General features: G+C 50.6%; 1 protein-coding gene across 18 annotated transcripts in view; it reads right to left on the bottom strand.

The window, feature by feature from the left end:
• Positions 1–16,087, bottom strand: part of PHF12 (PHD finger protein 12) — a 38,926-nt gene continuing 22,839 nt past the window's right edge. For 12 of the 18 annotated variants that reach the window (XM_081580294.1, XM_081580295.1, XM_081580305.1 and 9 more), the window contains 12 exons: positions 14,735–15,128; positions 13,374–13,494; positions 12,025–12,157; positions 9,970–10,134; positions 7,266–7,424; positions 5,846–6,641; positions 4,528–4,653; positions 3,554–3,697; positions 2,616–2,714; positions 1,841–1,923; positions 1,136–1,274; positions 1–766 (listed from right to left, as the gene is read on the bottom strand). In XM_081580294.1, coding sequence (XP_081436420.1) covers positions 432–766; positions 1,136–1,274; positions 1,841–1,923; positions 2,616–2,714; positions 3,554–3,697; positions 4,528–4,653; positions 5,846–6,641; positions 7,266–7,424; positions 9,970–10,134; positions 12,025–12,157; positions 13,374–13,494; positions 14,735–15,128 — 2,694 coding nt within the window. In that variant the 3' untranslated portion in view covers positions 1–431. Of the gene's footprint in view, positions 767–1,135; positions 1,275–1,840; positions 1,924–2,615; positions 2,715–3,553; positions 3,698–4,527; positions 4,654–4,776; positions 4,802–5,845; positions 6,642–7,265; positions 7,425–9,969; positions 10,135–12,024; positions 12,158–13,373; positions 13,495–14,734; positions 15,129–16,087 lie in introns of all 18 variants that reach the window. The other 6 variants (XR_014079601.1, XR_014079602.1, XR_014079603.1 and 3 more) reach the window with 3 other exon arrangements.

Genomic DNA, 16,087 nt, shown 5'->3' with positions numbered 1-16,087 from the left:
TTTTGCTGTATGAAAACTGTATTTTTTTCTTTTAATATAAAACTATTGTCACTGCCACAAAATAGAACAAGTTTCTGATTATTTTACAACGGCGGGCGAGGGGGAGGGAGCAGGTGAGTGGGGAACGGTTTTGTGTCGGAGGTGTCCAGACCATCGGCCTTCCCCTCCCTGCCCACGCTGTTCCTCAGCTCGGTCTGCCGCTTTCCCATGAAATGTTGAGTACAAATATATGTGCAAATGCCCCCTAGAACTTGAGAAAAGAAAAAGGATTTTTAAAAAAGTCAAAAGGTTTCTTCATTTCATGCAAAGATTGTAGTCGAAGGGTTTCCGGTGGAGTATAGAAAAAAAACCCGGGCTTGGTTTGTGTACATTTTTGCATTGCAGGAGTCTTGGGTGGGGTGGACGGGCGGGTGACGGGGTGGCCGCCAGTCCTAGGGAACGGAGTTGGAGCGCAGCACAGGGCCCTGGTGGGGCTTGAGAGAGAGCTTCTCGGCCAAGACCCCATCTTGCAGCAGGCCGGCATCGCCTTTGGGCTGTTTGGTCGCAAACTCAGTGATGCTGAAGACAAACTGCAGGCACCCCAGCTTGATGTAGCTGCCGTGGTGCAGCAAGGCCGTGCCCTCCCAGCCGGCCCCACTGCCCCCAATCAAGCTTGAGCTGCTGGCTTTGCAGTTGCAGGGTCTCCGCTGCGGCCCCTGGGCCTGGGAGCTCATCATGGCTGCCTCTTCACTTGGCTCTTCATCCTGTTTCTGGTGCCGGCGGCGCCCTGGGAGAGAGGGGGAAGATCACAGGAGAGGAACAGTGAGCAGCCAAGCCCCACCTGGGCCACCAGCCAGGGTGGGACCTCTGCACCTCCCCACTCCACAACGCTGCGTGACTTGGGGTGAGGGGCGCTCAGAAAGGAGGGGTGGAGTCTGAGGCTCCCAAGGTAGGTGTGTATACCCATGGGGGTGCACAGCACGTGCTTCTCCGTGGCCTTTCTGGGGCCCACGAGCAAGGAGAACCTGGCCAACGGGACTGGGAAGGTGAGCGACAGCAGGTCATGGCAGTGAGACACAACCACCCTGACTGAGGCATCAGAGAAAGTGTCCAAAAAGGGCAGGCTCCGTGGCCACAGGCCTCTGCTCCAACTTACTGATGACACTCTGCACTTTGGCAACAATACTGCTTGGGGGGGTTGGCGGGGTCTTCTCAGAGAAGTCACATGAATACAGCACATTGTCCACCGTTGTCCCGTGCTCACTGTAGTTTAACAGCTCATAATGTTTGGTATTCTGAGGAGGAGGAGGGAAGATAACATGTGTGGTCTGCTGCGTGGGGCCTGGGGCTAAGGGGAGAGAGGACACATGGAGAAGGCTGTGCTGCTCTACCTGGGAGCGCCCTCCTTCCTTCCCCATCACGCCCTGCTGCCCTGCCCCTTCGAATAGGGCTCAAGACTCATGTCCTCAAGAAAGCTTTCTTTCCTACCCTCCCAGTACTCTGCCTCCTTAGCATGGGCTCCTGGTGAAATGACATTCACTGGCACGTGATGACGACGATGATGAAACCCACAGGGACACGCCTGGAGGGCTTGGTTCCTTCTAGGTTGGTCCCCCTGCCCCCACCCCACCCCTGCTTAGGGTGCCTCCTCCCTCCCGGGGCCTGCTGACCCACCTCAGGAGAAATGGCAACCCTGCTCCCCAGGACGGATGCCCTTCACACTAAAACTCTTCTCTTCCGGGAATGCCAGGGAGGGAAGAGAAGGAGAGGACCCCATCCCCTTCCCCTCACCCAGGGCACTGAACAAAACCCCAGTGCTGGGAGAGGCCTCAGGTTGGCAGAGCTCTCTGCCACCCCTCACCTCATCGTAGAATATGCAGGCGTGTTTCCCGGACACGTAGTTACAGTGACCATAGTTTGTAAGGCACACGTCCATGTCAGCTCCTGTGAGGGGCGGAGGAGAGGAAAGGAAAGCAAAGAACAGACTGTGAGGTGGATGCATTGGGGAGCTGAGTGGGATGGGAGTTAGCTTCTCAGTGGGAACTCAAGGGACAGGTAAGCTCAGGGCCCTCTCCTTGTATTTTTGAACAAAAACTGCTATTTTTTCCAATGCCTTGTAAAAGAACAGATGTCCCTGACAGCTCATGTGCTTCAGAACATGGGCTACTGCCCAGAGGGGTGCAGGGAGCAATCTCCATGCGAGCACAACATGGGGTGCAGGGCCCAGAAATCGCATCATCTGAGAGAGAGGGACCTTTCCAGGCTAAGGGCTCGCCTGTCCCTCTGGCAAGATGCAGGGCTAAGTACAGGTTACACGTGTTTCAACCCCATCACTTCTTCTAAGGTCCCCAAGGACACAGCATGTGCCCTCTCCTCAGGTATTTCCTGCGCTGTTGAAATGCTCACTGAGCAGCGATCAGGGCTGACGTCCGGGCTGTCCGATGCCACACAGGACACAAGGCCTGAAGCGGGAAGATGGCAGCTGACAGTCCCTTTTCTTAGTCCCTCCTGTCCAGACATCTGCTGGGTTAAACCAGTCTGCCCTGGAGAGCGCATCCCTCCCTTTCTAGCCTCCGGGGGTCAGGGTGTCCATCTTCAGGGCTGAAGAGATTCAATGCCCCTCCCAGCTGGCTTACCTGTCCCGATGTAGAGGGTTCGATAGCACATGTTCACAGCGCCTCCCAACCCTAAGAGGGGGTAGAACACAGCTCGGGCCTGTACTTCCCTTCTCTGCACTGCAAAGCAAACATAGGGATGAGATTGTTCAGCAACAGAACCTGGGGCCCAAAAACACATCAAGAGAAGCTGGACCTTTGGTCATGGAGGAAATAACTCTACTGGATGAGTCATCTTTCCAAAATCACACCTGACATGAAACCGCTGCAGGGTGTGGCTCTATCTCCCCACTTAACAGCGTTTCCCACGTGAGAGAGTAAAAAGGACCATCTCTGAAGAGGACCATATAATTCAAGGATGACAGTACTTGAAGCACAAGGGCTGCCGGTTGGTTTATCAGGGATATACCAACTGATATTATAAGGGAGGCTGTGCAAAAAACCCAGAAGCCACAAACCAATGTTCCTCTAATTTTGAATATGAATCACCCAGGGATCTTGTTAAAATGCAGATTCTGATTCCGTAGGTCTGAGGTGGGGCCTGAGCTCTGCTAACAAGCTTTTAGGTGATGCTGATGCTAGTGGTCTGAGGATCCCACTTCTAGGCAGCGAGGCTTTTACTGGCTAATGCTCAAAGGGCTGTCCTAAGCTGAGTTAGCCTTTTGGAAAATCCTTCCAGCTCAAATACTGAGAAGCAAATGAGCAGAAAGCATATCACATATACCCAAAGGCACTCCTAGTTGCTTTCTGTGTCTCACAAGGGATGAGTTACAGCAGACTCTCCCGAGTCTGATCTGAAAGTGGTGGTCACCATCTTGTTTCTGCTTTTGAGAAAAGAAGCTGTGGTGTTTTATTAAGCCCAGTAAAGGCCTGCATGGAGGACTGAGATTCTCCGTGGAGGGGAGATGGCTGTTCACACGCAGAGGGTGGACCTAGAAGGGTGGCGTGGGCATGCGCACCTTCCGTGTGGTGCCCTCCAGAAGCCAGCGGATGTGCCCCAACACTGCCCGGTGAAGCTTGGACCCGGGAGGGGAAAAGCTGATGTATTCTCTGCAAGGCCAGAAACTTGATCAGCTTCTCGTCCAGCATATTTATCTCGATTTCTATTAACCAAAGAGAAAGATTAAAAAGCAGCTGAGGAGAAAATGGAATGCAGCAGTAGGTGAGGGTCGCAGAGCCTGCTGAAATATTCCTAAAATCCAGCCAAGTGATTTTTCTCAAATGACTCGGAGTACAAAGTGGTACCAGGGCCTGGAGCTGAGCATCTCACTGGCCCTTCTGCAATGAGGCCGCAGGCAGCCTGGCCAAACACCCCCTGCAGTGGGGCAGCTTAACGTTAGGTACAGCGGTCCCAGAAAGTGGAGCAAGACACCACTTGCCTACCTGGGGTGAGCAGAAGCCCCGATGTCTGGTATTGAGGCTTGGACTTTCTAACCTCCCTGCTCACAGAGATCAAGGTCTGCTCCAGTTCTCTCTGACTTTGGGGGTTTCTCACAGACGAGGTCCCTCCTTTGGGAGCTCCTGGTTTTATTCAAGTCCAGGTGATCTGCCTAAAGTGATTTTCTTCTCTTCTCATTGGTTTAGCTTGGCTCTGCGCTCCCTTTGTCTCTGTTATGTGTATCAGTTCAGTTCAGTCGCTCAGTCATGTCCAACTCTTTGCGACCCCATGAACCGCAGCACGCCAGGCCTCCCTGTCCATCACCAACTCCCAAAGTTTACCCAAACTCATGTCCATTGGGTCGGTGATGCCATCTAACCATCTCATCCTCTGTCGTCCCCTTCTCCTCCTGCCTTCAATCTTATAAGGCAGAACTGGGAGAAGGGGCTTTCTTTCCTACAGTCCTCCCACCTCCCCACCGCCTGAGATCAGGGCCCCTTCTGCCCCTCTGCAATGAGCTGAACGCTGCACAGGCGCAGTGGCTCATTCGCTCACCTCCATTGACGTCCATGAATGCTCGAAGTGAGTTGGTGAGGTCCACCATGGCAGTAGAGTTGGCTGGGAAAGAGGGTACGGTTAAAGCGCTTCCTATGGATAACGTGCCGGGGCTGACCTTGCCATCTGGGGACGGAGCAGGAAGACTGTTACTTACGTTGCCTGAGGGAAACCCACCGGTCCAATCCCCCACTGCTGAGACAGGCCTGGATTTCGGGCCCAAGGTGATGTTCCCTTCTTGATCCTCACCCCATAGGCTCTGGAACTCCTAGAGCTAAAAACGTGTGGTGAGGAAGGGCAGGTGGAACGACAACACACCCGGGCACGCGGGAGTCCCCAGAGCGTGAGAACGAGTGACATCTACTGCTCAGGGGGACGTGGTGGGACAGCTTCGTCCTCTGGGCCATGACTACCTCCCGGCTGCCTCTGCTCACTCAAATAGGTGGTGCCTGCCCCTGCAGCTCCTGCGTCCTGAAGTGGACTCACAGGTGCTGAAGCTAGCCAGGCTGGTATTCAGAGATTAAACAGGAAGAGAGCCTGAGAGTAGGGGCCATCCTGGGACCAGGGGCCCCCATGCAGAGAAGTCACAGTCACCTGGTCACCGAGACTCCCAGCTGACTAGGAGGCCAGTTCAGTTCAGACAGGAGAGACCACAGGGGGTTCCAGCAGCATCTGAAACCTGGTTCAGATGCTGGGGTCAGCAACCTTGAGGTCCTGAATGCTGACGGGGGACAGCTGAAAGAGCGGGTCTACACCCGGCCCAGGACGTATTATGGGACTGCCTTGTAGATTGCGGCCTGAGCGCAAGCGTTCGGGCCAGGACAACCTCTGCGGGCACCCAACTCTGCCTACTCTGGAAGGCACTGCTGTTTTCTGGCCCTGCTTTCCCTGACACGGCAGTTCCTTCAAATGAGCTGTCTCTGAGAATCTGGAACGGGGTGGATCATCAAACACTGAGTCTGTCACCCAGAACCTCAGGCTGACCACGGCAGCTCCCAGGAGCCGGTTGCTCTCCTCTAAGGTGACGGGACAAAAAGCTTAGACAGCATGGGAGGGGAGAGTCAGGAGACCCAGGTTCCAGTTCCACTCCTGCACTGACTCGGTAGGTTTACCTTAAGGAAATCGCTTTCAGAGCCTAAAGGTCCCGCCTCTAAATTAGGGACAAGTTAACAGGCACTTTCTCTTCTACCACAGAAACGGGGGGAGGACAGTTAATACAGAGATCGAAGTCCTCTGGAACATTTACAGGGATACAAGTGTTACTTGAACCTTAATAGTTATTTGCCAGGAAGAGCAAGAAAGGCTAAGCCGCACTCACCTGACGATGGCGCTGGTGAGCAGAATCGTTGGTTGGCTCCTGTGGCCAAGAAACCATCACCTGCTGCTTGGGGGGGAGTGAGCACCCGGGTGGCATTTGGGGGTGAGCCCAGTGGCCTTGAATCTGTCAACGGAGGTCCTATCTGGGATTGGACAGTCTTTCTTTGCAAAGTGCTGGTGTTCTCGATGCTGGCACAAGAGCTGGGAACGGAAGGGGGTAGGCTTGGGACAAGACCCACACTCCTCTGGGGGCAAGAGCTGGGGCCAGTGGCATTCTCTGTCTTCACAATGATGCCGACGGTGTGGTTCTGAAGCCCCCCAGCCGCTGGTGGCGTGAGGGGCCGGGGCCAGCCTTGCCGGTGTGAGAGGCCTGGTAGGGGGGTGTTGGCGCCTGGCAGTCGCCGGGGGTCCGTGGAATCAGTGGGGCTGCTGTAGAGGTGTGGGCCATTGGCTTTCACCTCTGTGTTCACCGGCCCGTTGGCAGTCCCACAGGGGGCTTTCTTGGATTTTTCCGCACAAGAGCTGCAGCTGATGTCCTCTAGGGTTGGGGGTTGGTGGGGTGGAGAGCAGCTCAGGGAATTCTGGGTGCTAAGCCCTGAGGGGCAGGACAAGGGGTAGTGGGAAGGTGGAGGTGCCTTGTCAGCTGTTTGCAGGGAGGTGGTGATTGAGCTGTCAGTCACAATAACAGGCTTAATATCAGCCTTCTCTGTCTGTTCAGAGTCCCAATGCGAAGGCATCTGCTTAGCAGATAAATGTTTCAATATGCTGCACTGGAGCGCAACAACACTACAGAGCCACTGCAACGGAAGGAGAGGAGAGGAGAGGAGGGTGAGAGGCCTGGGAGGCGCTGGTCCTTCCTGCCACAGCGGCCAGGGCTACAGCAGAGCCGACAAGCACTGTTTCCGAGGTCCCATCGCGAATGCCCAGAGAGGGTGTGCTTGACTCCTGAGAGGATTCCATCTCCATTCCCAAGCAAGGCTTGTTGGTACACACTCGGCAGACAACACCCTGGTCAGCAGGGCTGGGGGTTCCCGTTCTGACTCTGCCCCTAAGGCTCACCTCGTCACCAATATCCAGCAAGGACCCAAGCTCCTGCTGTGTGTCCAGCAATGCCACCTAACTTCTCTAGGTCTACTCATCTCTTTCTGCAAGACGGACGTGCCCGTCTCGCAGCACCCTGGGGACTGGTGGAGAGAAGCAGACCAGTTGACTCTGAAGTTCTCTTACTTGCCTCAGGATCTGAGCCAGAGGGTCTCTCTGGAAAGGTCAACTCAGGGGGCAGGGCGGTGGCAGTGGAGGTGGGGGCTCAGGGTGGGGGAGGGTGGGGTGGCAGAAGATGGGGATGAAAGTGACTTCCGGTGACAGCCACGGCGAGGTGGAAGGAAGATGGGGTCAGGAATCCTGGCCCTGCCTTCACTCACCTCTTGCTGCTCTGCCTGGGTGGCTAAGTGCTCAGAGTTCACAAGGTGCGTCTGTGATTCCTCAGGGATCCCATTGCAGATCAGCTCCCCGTCCCGAATGGCCGCGGGTGCAATGAGAGGGGGTGGGAACTGGTACTGAGATTTGATGGCATCGGGAACCTGTTCAGGACAGAGAGAGGGAGGAAGGAGAGGGTGACAGCGCCAACACAGCCAGTGAGCTCTGCCCTGGTCTTGCTCGTCTGTCTGTGGTGCCGATGCCTGAGGGGAAACCATCCACTCTGGGGTCCACTGAGGACAAGGACACACACACAGTGGGCGACTACTGCTCTGCACCTCCATCTCTGTGACTCTGACACACACACACACACACACACGAGCCCGAGAAGGCGCAGAACTGGAAAAAAAAAAGCAGCCATGTCTCCTACTCGTCTTCATCAAGGTCCAAGGTCTGCAGAAACCAGGCCTTCTTGTATGCTGCCTTCTGTTTTGGCCTAAAAAGTGTAAGAGAGACACTGGACAGGGCTTTAGAGTGGGACTCTAGGCTCTTACTGATCAGCACCTAGTCTGGGAGGTAAGTGAGCAGTATCTGAAAGAGAAAAAGTTAAATAAGGCCACATTCACTGTGGAAATGCTCAGCGTGAGGCCTGTCTGGTGATAAGCACTCAATCAATGTCAACTGTCTTCATCCATTCACTCATGACTCATGAAACAATTAAAGGCCTCTTTGCTGCACAAAGACGGACGACACACTCGGAATCACAACACGTGTGAATGAAAGAGTCACACAAGCCAAGAGTCATTCATACATTCAGCCAACATTTATTGAGTACCTCCTGAGTCTGTGTACTATGCCAAGTCCTAGAGATCCAGAGATGAACAAAATTTAAGCCTTGCCCCTCAAGGAGCTCACAGTCTGTGGGAGATGAGCCTAGAAACATTACAATAAAATGTAATGGGTCCTAGAAGAGAGGATGTCTAAGGAGCTACCAAAAAAAAAGTGTGCTTACTTTCCTCTGGGGGCCAGGAGCTCAGGACTAGGGAGGATTTCGTAGGAGGGCAGTATTATCAGTCGAGACTTGCAGCTGAGGAGGAACTTCCAGGCAGACGAAGGGGTAACTATAGGTGGGGGAGGTGGACTTGGAAAACGTGTGAGAACTAACAGATTTGGTGACCAAGTCCTTATAGAGATTAAGGGAAGAAGAACTGAATTCTGGTTTGAGAGACTGGGTAGAGATTTCAGTCATTCACTGAACCAGGAAATACAAGAGGAAGAGCACATTTGGAGGCAAAAGACTCTTGGTCTTGGGCAGGTTGAGAGAAAAGTGCTTGTGGGATGGGCAGGCAGATATGAATCTAGTTATGAGGAGAAAGGCAAGAAACACGGAATTGAGAGCTGTCACATTAACAGTGGTGGCCAGTGCTGTGGGCTTGTCTGAGGGCATCCAGGAAGGGGGCAGTAGCTAGACTAAGGTTGCCCCTGAGAAAGAGGGACCCCCCAGCAAAGATATGAAGGTCTCCGCTGATTGTGCCTGCATTGCTGTACGTGAAGGATGGAGGCCAGCTTCCAGAGCAGAGCTGGGGCAGTTCTCTGCTGCCATCCTCTGGTGCTGCAGGCCTCATCTCTCTCTCATACTAAGAACAAAACGCTTTTCAGGCGACTCATACCCTTGGATTCTCCTCAAGAATAGGGACACATTTAAAAGGGGGGAGGGGCATCAGGATTCTATCAAGGTCCCCTGGCCTGTTCACTTCAGCGGCCAGGCTTTCTTTCAGATCCACACAGTCAATCACACAGCCCAGACTTACTCTTAGATGTCTAACTAAGGTCTGAGGCATGCCATCTTCAATGTGCAAATACATTCTACCCCTGACTGCAAATACCTTAATTTTGGAAAACTGGTGTTCCCACCAAAGCATAAATATTTACAGTTAAGAGTCTGTTACACAGTTTTCAACAGTTAACATCTCGCTAGCGCTGACACCCAGTGAAGTGACAGAAGTGGTGCGAGTGACCATTTTAAGTGAGGCTGCCACCAAGTGGCCACATTTGAGAACTGCTGGTTTCCCTTGGTACAGGGGACTGCAGGATTACTTCAAAAGAGAAAAATCAAGTTTATATACAAGAGTATACAGTGTTATGTTCTCTAAGTTAAATGAATGAGACTGATTGGTTTAGGAGAGACAGCCTCAGTACTACCAAATGCTTTTCAAAGAAGGAAATACTCCTGTCCATCTCTGTGGACATACGTTAGAAACTGTCAGACGCATACAAATGTTGATTACACCAACGCCACCAATTTTTTTGAGTATTGATGATATATTAACAGCAGCCCAGAAAAATGGATTGTGCCTCACTTTTTGTAAGGGCTTCTGCTTAATCACCCCCACCTTCTCCTTATCAGACAGCTCTGAGAAAGGGGCCACCTAATAGAAACAGAATGAGTGCCAGGAGGGGGGATGGTAACAGCAGAGCACACCAAAAGTTTGGTGGGAGGGGCTGAAGAGTGCTGATCCTCCAGAGAACTAGAAACCTGGCTGAGTCTGAAGGTGCCCCTGCGGGTTTCCTGACCACCATAAACTGATGGTTGCATTTGTCACTTGCCATTGAGCTTCCGTCTCCCCCTCTGTAATGGGGACCCTGATCCTGTCTACCCAGGAAGGCGGGCAGAGACCACCATCCTGCTTGCGCCGGGTTGTGACTCACCTTCAAGCTTCTTCTTTTGACCGACTGGAGCACGCGGCGGTTGGGAGGGTGCTTCTTGTGGATTCGGTTCAGGAAGTCCACTTTGACGACGTGCTGTGAAATGGTGTCCTGGAAACGGTCAAACACCTGGCACCGATTGCTCAGCGTCATGTTCTTCTGGTTCAGCTGGGGACAGAGCAGACACATTTCCTGCTATGAAGCTCAGATGCATCACCCTCCCAACTATCTCTATGTTTTAAAAAAAAAAAAGGAGCCCTCGGCCCAATGGGCTCCTTTGGTCAGGAGCTGGTATGTCAACACTCCTGTCAGAGGGCCGGGAAATGTGGATGAGATATTCTCCTTTGGCCCTGCCCAGTCTACTTCCTACTCCCTAGAGAAGCCTGAAGGGGACAAGACATAGGCAATCAGCCCAGAAGGGCCCTTCCAGGTCCTCTACCCAGTGCACAGGTTTCAGAGCAGATACAGCCTTGGCCCTAGAGAGCTCCAGACTCCTTTCCTAGCAAGGGCCTCTCTCCCACCAGAAGCAGGACTGTTTCCCGTGTGGGAGCTTGGCTGACAGGTGAGACCAACACCAGAATCCTGCCCTATTCCTCCTCCACGGTACCAGGGAGCATTCATGAACCCACCTGGGTACCAGAGCCTTGTTCTACAGCAGGCAGAAAGTCTTGGCCTGCTCTCAAGAGACCAAAGGGAGGGAAGAAAAAAAGTGGGCGCAGCAGCCTCCAGAAGGCATGGAGCAACTATGCCTCTTTTCCTCTTCTATGTCTGGTCCCCCATACTTTAATTAAAAGAATAGATCTACGTGGCAGCTTCCTAGTTAGTAAATTAGGAAAACCCCCTATGCGGCTAATAAACAATCACCCAATTAATAACTCCTCATTGGCTGAAAGGCTGTTCTTACAGATTCACACTTGGGTAGACTGCTCATTGCTGTTTCTCTTCTGGTTCAGCAGGAGGCAAAACGAGACACTCACACTGAGCCTTGGAGAGAGGCTTCCTCCTGCATAACCCTTCTGAGGGGCATGTGTGAAGTGAAGAGGGCCAAGCACGCCCTTTCTCCCTTAGGAGCAAGTCTATAATTGAAGTTCCTCTCGGGGCAGAGCGGAGGGCCCCGGTCGTGCAGAAGGCCAGCAGTCATTCCATGGTTATCACCATCTGATATAGTGATGCCTTATGCAATTACCCTTTGAACCTGGAGAGGCTGCTCTTATGAGGGAGCTGCTCCGCCTGGGGCCCTCTTTCATTCAACCTTCTAAGGGACCGTGCTGATCAGGAGATGTCCTCTTATGGAGATAGGAAATTACAGTTCTAGTCTGGCCCCCGGAAACAGTCTGGAAAAATGTAACCAAGTCTCCTGGGAGATAAGATAATAGCACCTCATACCATTCATTCATTCGACAGCTTTGACAAAGGAAGAGAAGGGCAAGGGCTTCATGTGGTGTGTAGGACACGTTAGGTGTTCAATAAATGACTGTCTGGAATACCGTTAGTTATCTGGGTCAGTTCTTCAAATCTCCAAAGTTACTGGGCAGTTACCTGCCAGTGCTATGAGAATAAATATTTTAGAATTTTCTTAGTTTGTTCCCTCTAAAAACAAGAGACAAGAAAATATGGGAGACTTGTGGCTGATTCACATTGTACAGCAGAAACCATCACAACATTGTAAAGCAATTATCTTCCAATTAAAAATAAATTAAGAAAAAGAAAATATGGAAGAGCATTGATTTGCGTAAGGCTGGATCTAATATACTCCCCTTTGAGGGCTGTAACACCAACTGCTTAACTCATTACAGAGGAAATTATTCACGAACAACTAAGCGCTAGCAGCCTAAGTCTGCCCATGCAACTGAAACAAGGCATTGTGGGAAAAGGCAAAACACATGGCCGAGGCAGGCAGGTCACAGTGATGATAAGTGAGCAGAATGATCTGGAGGAATCAGCATCTGAGAGACTGGAGTGAACTCTGGTACAAGGCTGACAGTTTTATGCTTTCCACTGAATGGGTCCATGCCTTGGCTATGCCCACAGAGGACTGAAGGACACTGTCGTGCTTACCACCACATGTTCAATGTGATTCGGACACATCCACCTGCCCAGGGGCATGGCAGTGAGCGGGGGCTCGAGGCAGTCCATGTGGAACAGGAGGGGGCAATAGTCACACTGGATGAGAGGGGCCACGCGACAACTCCTGCAAGAGAGAGGCAGGCCATTAATATGGCAAGGTGAGAGAATTCACACGAACTCTGCCCTGTGGGACGGCTTCCCTTCCTTAATCCTAGCTGTGTTCTTTCACATTCTCCTCCCCAGTAATTTGGTTCCATTCACCATTAGGAAGATGGATGAAGCTGGGGGCCACCACTGGGCTCCTCATCAGTCTTCTAAGAGGAAAGCAGAGAAGTGAATGCTCATTTGGAGTAGAGCTAAAGTGGCTGTCGGAGCAGGAATGATCAACGCTCGATACCCACTGGGGAAGATCGCCAACCCTGCTTTGATCTTTCTACTCCTTAACAGAAAGCAATTACCTCAGTTACAAAAAAAAATCACTAGCAACTTTTCCAGAGTCTCACACTACAAGAGGAAAAGATTTCTCTTTGATATTAAGCACTCAGTAACACTGACAACCAGAGAGCACTGTGCTGGGAAAATGCTTTTGTTATGTACTCATGTAAACGCAGTTCGAAGGAGGGCATGTAAGCAAATACCAGTTGTGATTTGTACCTACAATACCCCAGAAGTCCTGATACTTCAGAAGTCCTGAAGTCACACTAGAGCCGCAGCATGGGTCTGGCTCCTGTTTTGTTCCCTATAGCTTTTGCTGTGGAACATTTCTCATTGAGAGCTATTTTCTCTTGCTATCCTGTCTTTCTCACACATCCAAGCCAGCAAGTCCAGCTTCAGTAACTGAGGCAGCTGGTTCCTGTCACTGCGGAGATCTTATTTGAAGGAAACCAGTGTCCTTGGGAAGCTACAACTAGGGCAGCCTAGAGGCTTTTGGAAGTCATCCAGTCTGATGCATGCCAGTTAGGATGGATACTTGTACTACTTTTAAATTCATCTTTAGTGCTTCAAAAATTATTAGCCTTTCTCAGGGACGTGTGTCTAGGCTGGCCAGAGTTCTTCCTGCTAGCTAGTCTAAATATCCCATGCTTCATTTTTAAGTCCAACTCCTCTCGCTTAAGCCTCTATCAATATGGTTTACGGTACTTCTACACTGTGACTGTTCAAGGATTTCTTTCTTAAAACACTCAAGGCTCTGGTCAATTAGTCATTCAGTCTCTTTGTACTCATACCATCAGATTACAGGTTACCTCTATTTAACATACATGGTTTGGAAGAGGTGATAAAAGAGAGAAAAAACATTTGCTGAATGTGAGGAAGAGCCCTTTGCTAGGGAAGAAAAATACCTGTTACACGTGAAGCAGACTTTGACCGGTAAGGGAACAAGACCATTGTGATCTAACTCGTGCTGTGTTTTCTTAACGTTTTTCCCTGTGGTTTCCTCCTTTCTTCTCCTCTTGCTGGAACCTGGAAGAGAAATTGGTGGTGCTAAACATTCTCTGGAGGCAGAGTTCCTATTCTGGGGTATGGAAACAAGAGTAAGTCAGAGGAACAGATCTTAGTAAAAGCATGTGCCATGGCCTGGACACAGATCTCTTTCTGAGGGCCCTCCCTATCCCGGGCTGGTTTCCAGTGAGAAAAAGAATGAAAAAGCAGGAGAAGGGAGACGTAAGTCAGAACCATGATCACGAGTTCCTTGTTCTGTGACAGAAATACATCCTCAGTGTTTTGCAAACATCAAGTGGTCAGCAGCCTAGGTTAGATACTGGCAAGTTAAGAAACACAAAGACCCAGGTCAAATGGTCAATAAATTCTGCAGAGGTGCATGAGGAAAAGACTGTAATTTTACTGCATTTTAACAGAAAGCATAAAAGCTACGATTCTGTATGCATCCTACTGACCAGCAGGTTTCCTATGCCTGCTGATTTCACTTTCTATGGGAAGAAGAAAATAATATCTAGATGCTTTTTGGTATCAAGGAGAAGCCATGACTTAATTTAAATTTTTTTTTAAAAAAATGGGAATGGAGGACAATTTATAATATCCATCAAGACTACAAGTGCATAGTTGCATAGTTTTGACCCAGCAATTCTAATATTAGTAAATTATCCTCCATACACTCACATGTATACAGTGATATATTTACAAAATTATTTGTTGAAACACCATTTGTTGTTCCCAACAAAAGATTAGGAACAACCAGGATGTCCATTAATAGGAAATTAGTTTATATAATGTGCTATTATGCAACCATTAAGAAAACTGAGGAATGTCAATATTAATATGGAAAAATGTATATAAGTATGCTATTTTAGGGGAAAATGATAAACATATCTGTATTGGCTTCTAAGAGATACGTAAGAACCAAACAGTGGTTATCTGTGAGGGGAAGGAAGGTGGAAACCGGGCAACGGCGGACAGGGACAGCTGGGAAATGTTTTATTGAAATTCTTTACATTGTTTGATTTTTGAACTATGTGTATGTATTCCACAACCCCCCCTCCTTTTTTTAAAGTGATACTGGGAAGGGTGGAAATTAGAAAATTGAGTAAGCATGTAAGCCTTCAAAGATCTTTCCACAAACCAAAACAGGAACTTGAGACAGTGGCTACACGGACAGTGACCCCACAGGCTACACAGCCCTCTGGTTGGACCACAGTCCTTTGTGAAAGCTGGGGTGGGGGGAGGATATGACGGTCTGGCTAACCTGGTAGTGCAGTGGTACAAGTCAGTTCATTGGGCAACTGGAATTGGGTGGGGTTCCGCTCCATGGCGGCAGCGATCAGCAGCTCAAAGGGCCGCCTCAGCTGGGGCTGCACGTAGTCCGGCTCTGCAGCCACTGGCTCCTCGTCCACATCAATGATGTCCTCGTCGACGTCATTCTGCTCAGAGGTGGGGGTCTCCGTGCTGGCGTTGGATGTGGGCGTGCCAGGTCGGCTGGCTCTCCTTTCCAGGATCCGGGCATGGGCAATGGCCTTGAGTTCAGTTTTGCTAGCTGATCTGTCCAACAAGTCAGTGTCACTGCTGGGGGATGTAGTCCGTTTGCCAGATTTGTCCACCAGTCCATTGACATGGCCCAGCTCCTTCTTCTGCTCTCGTTTCTGTGCAAGTGAACAGGCGGGCCCATCATATAGAGTATCACAAAACAGAAAGTGATGGATGCTATGAGTCCTGCTAGACCACTCACCAAAACTGTGAAGGTCTCTAATATTACAGACTCACCCACCTGTGGACTTGGAACACTGGTCTGTGAAAGCTGACCAAACTATGGCTGAACTAAACTATAGCTGGCAAAACCACTAGGGCAGGGAATCAGAAAGTACCAAAGTGAGAAACAAACCACACATCATATGATACACAGTGTCTCCACACAAGGTGGGGGTAAAGGGATTAAGAAGTTAAAGCAGTGAGAGTAAACTCAGACTAAGTGAGGACAGTGAAAACAACTCAGGGAATCAAGGACAGAGAAAACTGCTGTTTGCCTTGGGAATGTCCTGAAGGGTTGTAAGAACTTTGCTCAAAATAAAGAAAAGTCTGTAAAAGCAAAGGTAAAAAGTAAAAAGGGCAAGCTGAGCTCCCTGTCCAGGGACGTTGGGTGCTGGCTTGCAAGGCAACCACATTACAAGGTGGAAGGGTAGTGTGTGGAGCAGAGTGACCCAGCAATCATGGCGTCCAAGAATGGTGGCTTTCATGTCTCCAGTTTAACTAGAACTCTGAAAGTGACACTTTTTGAATGGAAAGCTGGGGACAGGGAAAAGACTAAGTGTACAGAGTAGGACTGAAAGACTGACAATACATTTTCCTCCAAGGGTCCAAGCAGAGTGAAGGTTTAGCACTGGGGTCCAGTCAGGAGACCTGGGATCTCGTCCCAGTTCTGCCACTGATTCCCTTAAGACCTTAGGTGATTCCGGCTGGGGAGCAGGAATTCCTTTATGTGTGAAGTGAGACTAGTAAAATCTTTCTCCTCCTCCTTGCAGGGATTTGGTTGTGACAAAGAGCATCAGATACATGAAAGGGATGGCTCTGAGATGGGGGGAAGATCTGGCCTCCACTAGGAGTG

This window comes from Giraffa tippelskirchi, chromosome 3 (genome assembly GCF_054371585.1).
Source record: "Giraffa tippelskirchi isolate mGirTip1 chromosome 3, T2T-mGirTip1v1.2.pri, whole genome shotgun sequence".
Classification (NCBI taxonomy): domain Eukaryota; kingdom Metazoa; phylum Chordata; class Mammalia; order Artiodactyla; family Giraffidae; genus Giraffa; species Giraffa tippelskirchi.
This window is presented reverse-complemented; position numbering and strand designations above follow the sequence as displayed.